General features: G+C 36.6%; 1 protein-coding gene across 1 annotated transcript; it reads left to right on the top strand.

The window, feature by feature from the left end:
• The first annotated feature begins 9,208 nt into the window (after nucleotides 1-9,208).
• Nucleotides 9,209-10,177, top strand: LOC104856521 (olfactory receptor 2AG1). The gene has a single exon (XM_010615972.1). The coding sequence runs from the start codon at nucleotides 9,209-9,211 to the stop codon at nucleotides 10,175-10,177; it is 969 nt and encodes a 322-aa protein (XP_010614274.1).
• The last annotated feature ends 2,598 nt before the right edge of the window (nucleotides 10,178-12,775 follow it).

Genomic DNA, 12,775 nt, shown 5'->3' with positions numbered 1-12,775 from the left:
TGATGGAATCCTAACGTGGAAAATCAAATGGAGTCCATAAAACAGATGCAAACAGATTTCCAGGAGATTAAAAACTCCACTGAAAGTTTACGCAGCAGAATAAGCCGATGTTAGGACAGAATTTCAGATCTAGAAGGTAGGATTGCAATTAGTGACCAGGAAAAGAAAAATTTCTTTAAAATAGTGACCATGAGAAATCAATCCAACACCTGCTATATGAAGCAAAGAAGAATAAAATAAGACTAATCAGAGTCAATGAAGAAACAGGAGAGAGTGTAGATAACACAAAAGAATCTGTTCACAGAAGTAATGGCAGAAAACTTCCCAAGTAGGGGAAAACAATTTGACATACAGATAAGTGCATCATATAGGATTCCAAGAAGACATGACCCTCCCAAAAAATCTACATCTAGGCATATAATAGTTAAGATTCCAGAAACCCAACAGAAAAACAAAATTCTACAAGCAGTCAGAGAAAAGAAACATATCACATACAAAGGAAAGCCTATAAGAATCACAGCAGACTTCTCAATACAAACCCACAAGACAAAATCAGCTTGGCATTATGTATTTCAAGCCCTAAAGGAAAACAGCCTCCAACCCAGATTGATGTACCCTTCAAAAAACTATCTTTCAAAATCAATGGGGAAGAAAGATACTTTCATGCCAAAGAGCACCTAAGGAAATTTATGACAACCAAACCAGCACTCCAAAAAATATTGAACAAAATCCTAGGAAATGACAATAAGGATAAGAACCACAGGAAGCTCAACAGAATGAATCCATCATGCACAACAAGAAATTAAATGCAAAGGGGGAGAATCCAACAAAAAGAAAAAATCATGAAAAGGATAAGTCAATATATACTAATTATAATCATCAATGTTTATGGTCTCAATTCATCAATCAAAAGAAATAGATTGGAAGAATGGGTCAAGAAGCAAGATCCAATTCTATGCTGCATACAAGAAACACACTTAATTCAAAAAGAATAGACTGAAAGTTATAGGGTGGAAAACAATATTCCAGGCAACAGGAACACTTAAAAAAGCAGGAGTAGATATCTTCTTTGCAAATCAAGTGGATTTCAAACCAACACTGATTAAGAGAGATAAAGAAGGACACTACATCCTTGTAAAAGGAACAATCCAAGAGGAAGAGATGATAATCATAAATATATATGTACCAACACTAGTGTGCCCAACTATATAAAACAAATAGTAATGGACATGAAAAATCATATAAGCACTAACACAATAGTAATCGAGGACCTCAATATGCCGCTGTCACAAATAGATAGATCAACTGGACAGAAAATAAACAACAACATACTAGAACTCAAACCCTTGAACAAATGAACCTAACAGATATTTACAGAGTTTTCCACCCAGCAAAATCAGAATATGCATTCTTTTCAGCTGTACATGGGTCATTCTCCAAAATAGACCACACACTCACTTACAGAACATGTCTAAGTAATTTCAAAGGAATTGAAGTTATCCCCTGTATATTATCAGACCATAGAATGACAAAATTAGAGATCAATAGCGAAAGAAACTTCAATAATTTCATAAACACATGGAAATTGAACAACACACTTCTGAATAACCAATGGGACACAGAGGGTATTTTTTGTATTTATTTTTAAAAATTTTTTTCCTCATTGAGTTTATCGGTACATTTTAGGTATACAGTACAGTTACATTCATCATCATGATTTTGTTCCTTTACATGACAGGTCTTGGTTCTCATTTTTTCCCCATGCCCCTGCCCTCTCTTCACCCCCTCCTTCCTTCCCTATTTGCAAAAACTTTATTTCCATTTTTTCATTTTCTCATATTTTTTTTCTTTTCTCTTAGTTCCTTTCCCCTACCCTTCCCACTTCCCCTACACCTTTAGCCCATTTCTTCCTATTTCACATTGTCAGTTATACCATTAGGATCTTACTTACAATTATAGTTTTTCATACCACAGAAACTGTTTGGTATTTACACATGTGTGACTTATTTATTTCACTTAAGAGTATCTCCTCAATATGCATCCATTTTCCTATGAAGGACTCTAATTTCTCATTCTTTATGGTTGGGACACAGAAGGTATTGAAGAAACCAGCTGGGTGTGGTGGTGCACACCTGTAATCCCAGCACTCAGGAGGCTGAGGCAGGAGGTTCACTGTGAGTTTGAGACCAGCCTGGGCTACATAGTGAGTTCCAGGTCAGTCTCAACTATACAATGAGACCCTGTCTCAAAAAAACAAACAAACAAAAAAAAAAAAAGAAGAAGAAGAAGAAACCAGACAGTTCCAACGATTAAATGACAATGACAATACAACATATCAGAATCTATGGGACACAATGAAAGCAGTCTTAGGAGGGAAGTTCATAGTACTGAATATGCATATTAGGAAAACAGAGTAAGCACAATTAAACAACCTATTGCTGAACCTCAAGCTTCTAGAAAAAGAAGGGCAGAACAAATTATTTGTAAACAGGGGAGGAGGAAGGGTTAAGGGAGGTTGGGGATATGGGGAAAAATGAGAATCAAGATCTGTCATGTAAAGGTATAAGATCTCAATGATAAATGTAACTGTACTGTACACTTAAAAAGTACCAATAACTCAATGACAAAAAAAGAAATAAGAATACAAAAGGTTAAAAGATGAATGTCCTTTTGTAGACATCAGAAAATGCCATAACAAATTCTCTGTGCTATTTGAAATATTAAAAAAAGGGGGCAGGACATAGCCAAAGCTCATAAAAGGGAGGAAATTATAAAGATTAGAATGAAATTAATGTAATTGAAACCAAAAGAATGATACAAAAAATCAAATCAATGAAGCCAAGAGTTGGTTCTTTAAAAGAATAAACAAAATTGAGAAACCCTTAGCCAACCTTATAAAAAAAAGGAAAGAAAAGGTCAAAATCCATGCAATTAGGAATGAAAAAAGTGAAATTACAACAGACCAACAGAAATCCAGAGGGTCATCAATAGTACTTCAAGAAAGTTTATGCCAATAAGACGGAAAATACAGAAGAAATGGACAGATTACTGGATTAGTATGAATTACCAAGGTTGAGCAAAGATGACCTAAAAATTCTAAATGACCCAATGTCAATCATTGAAATTGAAAATGTAATTAAAATTTACCAACTAAGAAAATCCCGGACCCTGATGGCTTCACTGTTGACATCTACAAGACAATCAGAGAGGAACTACTGACCCTACTGTTTAAATTCTTCAATGAAATTGAAAGGGAAGCAATACTCTGAAATTCACTCCTGGAAGCAAGCATCACCTTGATCCCCAAAGCAAAGAAAGACCCAACTGAGAAGGAGAACTATAGGCCAATCAACTAATTAACATAGATGCAAAAATCCTTAATAAGACACTGGCAAATAGAATGAAGAAGATCATCAAGAAGATCATACACCCTGACCAAGTGGGATCCATCCCAGGGATGCAGGGGTGGTTCAATATACGCAAATCAATAAATGTAATACACTATATTAATAGACCCAAGGATTAAAAAACATATGACCATCTGAATAGATGCAGAACAAGCATTTGACAAAATCCAACACACATTCATGATAAAAACTCCTCAGAAAATTGGACTGGACATTCTCTACTCAATCTGATAAAAGCCATCTATGAAAAACCAACAGCAAATATCATACAAAATTGTCAAAAAACAAAATCCTTTATGCTAAAATAGGAACAAGACAAGGTTGTTCACAACCACCACTCCTGTTTAATATAGTTTTGGAAACATTAGCTACAACAATTAGAAAAGAGAAAGAAATAAGAGCAATAAAGATAACAAATGAAAAAGTCAAATTGTCATTATTTGCAGGTGACATGAGAATCTATATAGAACACCCCAAGAATTCCACCAAAAGTCTTCTAGATTTAATAACCAAATTCAGTAAAGTAGCTGCATACAAGGATAACACACCAAAATTTAGCTCAGTGGTTCTGCCATATGCCTCGCAAGTGCAAGGACCTGAGTTCGATCTCTGGTACCAAAAAAAACAAACAAACAAAAAAAATCACGCTGATATATGCATACTCATGTTTATAGCAGCACAATTCATAATCACTAAATCTTGCAAATGGCCCGCTTGTCCATTAATAGATGAATGGATAAAGAAAATGTGATATTTACATACCATGAAGTACTATTTTGCCACAGAAAGAGAAAACTGAGTCATTTGTAGAAATATGGATGCACCTTGAAACCATAGTGTTAGGTGCAATAAATCAGACACACAAGCTCACAGTAAATAATGTATCTTTTGTACAAGAAACTCAGAGGAAAATAAAGAGCAACATAAAAAATGGATAATAGGAAGAAGGGCTCTAGATAATCTCAAAGGTTAAGGGATGAAGAGATGGAGGCAGGAGGGAGATAAGGAAGGGGTAAGGGAAGAAAAAAGGAATTGAGATGATTTATGTAAATGTGCCAACTCCACACCAAAAAATGTAAACATTATCTACTATAAACATGTACTTTAAAAAAAGGAAGGTGATCAATGGATGTGGAGAGGGAGGGATGTATTGAAGGGAAAGGGGGTGAAATAAATATTTATGGTGTATTATGTACATGTACAATCTTCCCACAAGGAATATGAACATTATGTAATACACACATGCACTCATAAACTAAAAAAAATGATTAAAACTAAATGCTTTTTGATTATTAGAATATATATCTAAGAAAATTATTGTACAAGTACAATAGAAAAAATATCTTTCATTTTTATTATACAAGGAACATGTCCAAAAGGAAGTACATTAGATTCTTATCAATATAATGAAAACCTAAACAATTAAAAATGAGAGCGTTAATTTGTAGGATACAGTCCAAGATTGGGGAGGGAGACCTTGATTTAGGCCTCTGGTGTGTCGGTAATCATAAGGCGGGTGTGCAGCAGGACAAAATGGTTTATAATGGCCCAGAAGTAAAAGAGAAGAAGCTGGGCCCCACCATCCTCTTCAAGAATGCACTCCCAAAATCAAAGAACCTCCCACTGGACCCCAGCTACTAAAGATTCCTATCATATCTGAATAGCATCTCACTAGAAACAAAACCTGCAACATATGGCCTTTGGGGGATATTTAACATCCGAACTATAGCAGGAGATTTTACATAAATACAGTATGCACTGTTGCCTTTACAACAAAAGCCAGAAATCATCAGTATGCCTACCAACATACCCAAATGGATAAATATTTACAAAGGTATACTCTACAGAAAACAAAATGAAGGCGTTCGAAGGTCACAATCTCTGTTATTTTTACATTAAATTTTTGAATTTGTTAAAATTAAAAAATGAAAGTTGTGTGTGTGTATATATATATATATATATTTGTTGATTTCTTCATATGTTGATATTGGTACACATTGTAAAATAGCTAAATTGAGCTAATTAACATTTGTGTTGCCTCATTATCATTTTGTGTAATGAGAGCACTAAAATCTACTCTCTAAGCACTTTTCAAGAACACAATTCATCAACTATAGTCAGTGTATTATACAATGTGTGTTGAGTTATTCCTTCTCTCTAACTGAAAATACAAATCCTGTGTCCTAATAGCCACAACCACCTCACCCACTCCCATTGGCCCTTGGAAACTACTCTGCTTCTATGAGGTCAACTTTTTTTATGGGCAATTGTGTGGAGAATTCTTATAAAGGGTATTTCTCCCTTGTTCTATTATTGGGATTCTTAGTCCACTGTGGAAATTTCTCATAAACCAAGAGGATATTCCTCCCTTGTCCCAATACTGACGTTTTTAGTCCACTTCCATCTAGGTATATCTGTTTAGTGGTTAATATGTTTTTTATCTCTGGGAGAATTTTGAGGATTTAAATGAATATTGACACTCTAAAATTTTAGTACTGAGTGGATTTATTTTTAATTTTCTGCTCAGTACTGGAAAAAATTAAACTCTCTATGAGTATCTCTGGTGGAAAACAACAGTAACACCAAGACACGTGCCCATATGTAAGCTCTATGGCACTGTTGGAGGTCAATGAAGGGAAGATCCCCTGTTTACAAACTTCACCCAGAGCAGTCATATTGAGTTGGAAATTGTACAGGTTGAGAGCACCATAAAGAAGGGAAGCAGCATCCTACAGTAAGTCAGAAAACCCAGCATATGATCTCAGGCACAGAAAATGCACATATGGGAGCCTTTGCTTCCTGGTCTATTCAGTGAGCAATATACTTTCATGTGGGTGCAGTTGATATAGGGTCTGATTATGTAGATCAGGCTGGCCTTGAACTCAGTATGTAGTCCAGGCTGGCCTCCAACTGGTGGTGGTTCTCCTGCCTTAGCCTCTCATGTGCTGGTGTGCAATACCACATGTGGTTCTCAGTAAAGGATTTAGAAATGGGCCACAAGCATCCCTTTCAGGTTGAATATAAACCTATGGCCCCACAGAGCTCATTTAGTAAGAGAAGAGAACAGAACAGGAAACATGCCCAGGAGGATTCATTAACAATCTATTTCCTGGAACTATATTTTCAGGGGAGCAGGAAGCACTTCAGTGATAGCATAAGTCCCTCTGAAGAAAATAAGTGTAGGAAAGGGAAGAGAGAAAATGTCATGGATCAGAAATCAGAGTAGCCTTTTGTGGGAGGACAAGGAGCTGGCCCCAGGGAGAGTGTGGCCAAACACCAGTGTCTCCTTGGGGCAGCTCCTCCCATATTAACCTCCTCCAGAATCTTGTGGCTTTCACTCTCACTCCCATTCACTGATGAGAATAAAGGAGATTTTGTCATCTGGACTCAAGAACTCAGTCTGATAATTGACACAGGGCTACAGGGCTTCCCTCCTTGGGAACCCATGACAGAGCAGTTTCTGCTAACTCTTCTCAGATGGTAGAACATTAAAGCCTCCTTGCTTAACGGTAAACTACCCAAAGATTGCCATCTTCAGAGAAGATTCACACATTAATGGAAGAAACAGAAGGGCCTTGATACTTGCTCAGTTGGAGTCTTGAGACAGTCATTTTAACAAAAATTACAACAGGGAATGTAATAACGAGGAATACAATACCTCTTCCTTCCCCATTTTTACTGGAATATCCTTACCCTTCAAACAACCTTTAAAGAAGAGAAGTCTGTGTGGTTGAACAGCTACACTTCTGACCACCTAAGGTAAGGACTGAATCTCTTTCAGGGAAATGCATAGCCTGTAGGTGTGGTGAGTCAAAAATAAAAGTCCATAGCTAACCTTAACAACATCCCTGCTCTTTCTGCCTGTTTCTCTAGTGCTTTGGGCTTCACTGCCCTTCTCTATTTCTGTATTTTTTTATTTTCTGAACATGAACAGTGAACCAATTAGGTCTGATAAATAATCTGTACTGTATCCCAGACCTGAGTCTCTCTACATGGCCAGACTTGCAATATCTATCTTTAGACTTTGTTTATGGCACTAGCTTCTGGCAATGCATTTTTGTACCTATCAGATGATGAATAGTGCCAAGTACCATATAAGAAATAATGTTGCCAGGTGTGGTGGCACACGTCTGTAATCCCAGCACTCAGGAGGGCAAGGCAAGAGGATCATCACGAGTTCAAGGCCAGCCTGAACCGCAACTCCCTGTCTCAAACAAACAAACCAAACCAAACCAAACCAAAAAACCCACAAAAAATTGATGTTATATTTGTAGCATTTTCTCATACCCTTTAATGGCTAAGAACTAGTGGCCTCCAAAGAGGCCCATGGAAACCAATGAAATGTTACAATCTATGTGCCATGGTATGAATAAATTATATAGAAAAAGGTGTTTCGTTTTCAAATCTTTAACTGAACGCTCTGGGTTTGCTTTATCTGTCTCAGTCCCTAATACTTGATAATGGTTCCTGTCAGTCTTAGGCTCTTGCTTCTGTTGGTCTCTTCATAAGCCTAGGGACCCTGTAACGTCAGGAGCTTTCTAGAAAAAGATCTCTTCCTTTTAATCATGATGGTCCTGTGCAGAACAAATGCTCTGAAATTCCAGAGGGAAGAGTGACCATCTAGGTCAAAGGCAGAAAAAATAAAGTTACTTGTCCTATTTGTGACATATCGTAGTGTTCTTTAGTTGCATTTCATCATTTCTCTCAAACAAACACTCTCATCCTTATAGGGAGGGATCTTTCTATTATTTTTTGGCAACTTTCCAGGGTCACATTGTATCACAATGTGTTTAAAAACAGGTTTATCAACCTAAAAGTTTAGCTCTAAGAGTAACAACACCTAAAACACAATACGTCCTAGTTTCGGACATGCCAAAATCCTTGTCTCTCAGGTTCATGGAGAATGAAGGGCTGTCCAAGGAAGGTAAACAAATTTAAGCTTTTCTTATGAAGCTTCTGTCTGTAGCCTTGAATGCTGTAAACATTCTTTTTTTAAATGGATCTCTTTTTTAATTAATTGTTTTTTAAAATTTAGTTTATTGGTACATTCTAGGTAGACAGAACAGTTACATTCATTACTGGGATCTTGTACCTGTACTTCTAAGTAAAATAAATAACTCACACATATGCAAGTACCGAATAGTTTCTCTAGTGTGAAAAACTAAAATAGTACTCAAGATCCTAATGGGACAATTTGCAAATAGGAAGAAAAGGACCAAAGGTTTAGGGACAGCGAGAAAGATAGAGAAAGGGGAATAAGGGAAAAGGAAAAAAAACATGAGAAAATATAAAAATGGAATTAAAGCGAATGCTATAAACAAATGTAGAGTTAGGGTAAATGGAAAAATAAATAGAATTGCTTTATTTAAGTCATATTTTTGTGCCAGTTTGGAATTTTCTATGCAAAAATGAACTAACTGGATACTGAAAATATCATTTAAACATTACACTACTGTTAAAAGATTGACAAGTGCTTGTATGTCAGAATGTGTTCTTACCTTTAACAGAGATGACTTAATCTTTCTGGAAATACACCTGTTCAGGTTTAATGTCCTCAATATTTTATGTAGTGATCTCTTAATGTTCAGCTGTTACTCTTGTGCCAATTCAATGTAGATGAATTTTTAATGAGATAAATTAAGAGTTAGAAATTGAGAAACTGAGGTGAATTCAATTACTAATGGAAAATATATCATCTCATGGATTCAATATTAAGGGCCTTCTGATGTTACAAAATTAATGTTTTTGCGAAACTTTACTGAGAATCCATCTGGTTTTAGGCAAGTAAAGAAACTCACAGAATGGAGCCCTGTAACTCCACCTTACAAAGTGGCTTCATCTTGGTGGGGATCCTGAAGGACAGTGGGTCTCCTGAAGTTCTCTGTGCCTCAATCACAGTCCTGTATGTGTTGGCCCTGGTCAGCAATGGCCTGCTGCTCCTGGTCATCACAATGGATGCCCGGCTCCACATCCCCATGTACCTCCTGCTCGGCCAGCTCTCTCTCATGGACCTCCTGTTCGTATCAGTTGTCACTCCCAAGGCCCTCATGGATTTTCTGTATAGAGTGAACACCATCTCCTTTGGAGGCTGTGTCCTTCAGATGTTCCTGGCACTGACACTGGGTGGTGCGGAGGACCTCCTACTGGCCTTCATGGCTTATGACAGGTATGTGGCCATCTGTCATCCTCTGAACTACATGATATTTATGAGATCTAGAGTCTGCTGGTTCATGGTGGCCTCGTCCTGGATCCTGGCCTTCCTCAGTGCTCTGGGGTATACTGTATATACCATGCACTATCCCTTCTGCAAAGCCCGGAAGATCAAACACCTGTTCTGTGAGATTTTACCCTTGCTGAAGCTGGCCTGTGCAGACACCTCCAGATATGAGCTCATGGTTTATGTGATGGGCGTGACCTTCCTGATTCCCTCTCTTGTTGCCATTATTGCCTCCTACACACTAATTTTGTTCACTGTGCTCCACATGCCCTCAAAGGAGGGGAGGAAGAAAGCACTTGTCACCTGCTCCTCCCACCTGACTGTGGTTGGCATGTATTATGGGGCTGCTATACTCATGTATGTCCTACCCAGTTCCTTCCACAATCCCAAACAGGAAAATATCATTTCTGCATTCTACACAATTGTCACCCCAGCCCTGAACCCGCTGATTTATAGCCTGAGGAATAAAGAGGTCATGGGGGCTTTGAGGAGGGTCTTGGGAAAATATATGCTGCCAACACATCCAACCTTCTCTGTAGGTCCTCAAAGTTAATTCTTCCTCAAACTCTAAGGATTTCTCTTATGAATCAAATATTCATAGTAAAACTAATATAGAGGAAAATGTGTCCTTTAATACAGGAATATAAAAATGTAAACATGTTTGTCATATGCTCTTTAAATCTTCTTTCTGCATTTGTAGGACATGGTCCATACTATTTAACTCTACTCTTCTTCACTGTCTTTAAATTTTACTCTCTATTTATCTAGGTAACTACTTTGTGGAGAGTTTCTAATGTTGTCACCATCTTGGACATGACACTAGAACTTTTTAGTCCATAGTGGACCAAGATAAGAACCAGAGAAAAAAGTTTTAAATGAGTAGCCTGAGAAAGGCTCAGCTGTTTTTGAAAAGGGAGTGCTGAGATTTGCACAACTTTTAGATGAACTAATCATATTAAAAGATCAGATAAACACTGATAGTCTTGTTTAATTTTCCAATTAGTCTTAGTTTGTGTGTTTATGTATTATGTGCACTCTGCCTCTCCAAAGCATTGGCTCTTATGTGTGCTCTACTAAGTGTGTGTGTGTGTGTGTGTGTGTGTGTTTGTATTTAAATGGGAATAATTTCTATTGCTTAAAATTCAAATAGTAAAGAAAGTAATGAAATACTCATACAAACCGAGGACATACTACGAGAAAGGGTTATGTTAAAATAAATAAAAGCAGACAAATAAATAGAACCCAACAGTACTTTTCCAGCTTCTAACCATGCCATGATATTTTTAGCAATGTAAAAGGCATCATATTTTTGTCATGTGTACCTGATTTTAAAAGTGTACAATTCATATTTTGTATAAAAATAGTACAGGGTAGTCCATAAGTGCATTTCATTTTCCATTCTTTAAAATCTGTTAAAAAATAAAATAAAAATTTTTAAAAGGAGAGGGTATGCTTCATATCATTGGGAACTTAAACATGCTGTAAAACTACTAGTGTATTTAAAATTTTCTTTAAAATAAAACCACAAAATAAAGCTGTGAGTTCCATTTTGAGGTTAAAAAATAACATGATTGATCATGACTGACATTATTTTTGAGTGATATTGCTGTTTGTTGAAATCAGTTAACACTTTTCCCCAAAATAAAACAGCACTATGACTACTTCCTTTATAATAGTAAAAACATTTTTAAAAAATTAATTCCGCAGTTGTTGAAAATAAAACAGTGGTTACAGAAGCAGGGGAGAGTTGGGGTCAAGAGAGAGAGAGACAGGAATGCTGATCAATGAACACTGGATTATAATTAGGAGCATTACCATGGTGTGATAAGGTGACTGTAGATCACAATTATGTACCGTATTCTTAAAAAGCTAGAAGAAATTATTTTAAAAGCTTTCACCATTAAAAAATGTTAAATGTTTGAGGAGATAAATCCTTATCATAATTTAAATATTATGGTATGTACACATGTACTGAAACATAATGCAGTACCTCATGAATACTTTTGTTTTATGCATCTGTTAAAATAAGTTGGAAATTAAAAAAAATTAAAGTCAATAATCCAGAAGTAGGCAAATTTCTTGTAAATTCTACACATAGATGAATTTCTTTCTATTTTTTTCTTTTTATTGAGTTTATTAGTACAATCTAGGAATATACTACAGTTACATACATTGGTGGGATCCTGTACCTTCACATGACAGGTCTTGGTTCTCATTTTTTCCCCTTGTCCCTGCCCTCCCTTCCCCCCTCCTCACCTACCCATTTACAAACACTTTATTTCCATTTTTTCATTTTGTCATATTTTTTTCTTTTCCCTTATTCCCTTTCCCCTGCCCTTCCCACTTTTCCTACACCTTTAGCCCTTTTCTTCCTATGTCACACTATTAATTATACCATTAGGATCTTATGTACTATTATAGTTTTTCACACCAGAGAAACTATTCGGTATTTATACATGTGTGACTTATTTATTTCACTTATAAGTATAACCTCAATATGTATGCATTTTCCTATGAATGAATCTAATTCCTCATTCTTTATGGCTGAGTAGTGTTCCATTTTATAGAAAAACCACATCTTTATCCAGTTTCCAACTGATGGCAAATGGGCTGTTTCCAAGTTTTAGCTATTACAAACTGTGCTGCTATAAATATTGGTGTGCATATATCACTGTGGTATGATTCTTTTAATTCTTTTGGAAATATACCCAGCAGAGGGATGGCTGGGTCAAATGGAACCTCTAGTCCCAGCTCTTTGCGGTATCTCCATATTGATTTCCACAGTGGTTGCACCAGTCTGCACTCCCACGAAAAATGGAGAAGGGTTCCTTTCTCCCCACAACCCCGCCAACATTTGTTATTGTGTGATTTCTTGATAGCAGCCACTCTTTGTGGGGTGAGGTGGAATTTCAGTGTTGTTTTCCTCTGCATCTCTGAAATGACCAGTGATGTGGAACATGTTTTCATATATTTACTTGCTGCTTTTACTTCTCTGTCTGAGAAATGTCTGTTCATTTCAGATGCCCATTTTTGAATTGGGTCTTTATATTTGGGGGCCTGATTGTTTTGAGCTCTTTATATACTCTGTATAATAGTCCTTTGTCTGAGAAGCAGCTGGTAAAAATTTTTTCCCACATTTTAGGTTCTCTTT

Source organism: Fukomys damarensis, unplaced genomic scaffold (assembly GCF_012274545.1).
Source record: "Fukomys damarensis isolate Sample0158 unplaced genomic scaffold, DMR_v1.0_HiC HiC_scaffold_16, whole genome shotgun sequence".
Classification (NCBI taxonomy): Eukaryota; Metazoa; Chordata; class Mammalia; order Rodentia; family Bathyergidae; genus Fukomys; species Fukomys damarensis.
The sequence above is the reverse complement of the archived record's forward strand: the minus strand, read 5'-3'. Positions and strand labels throughout refer to the sequence as shown.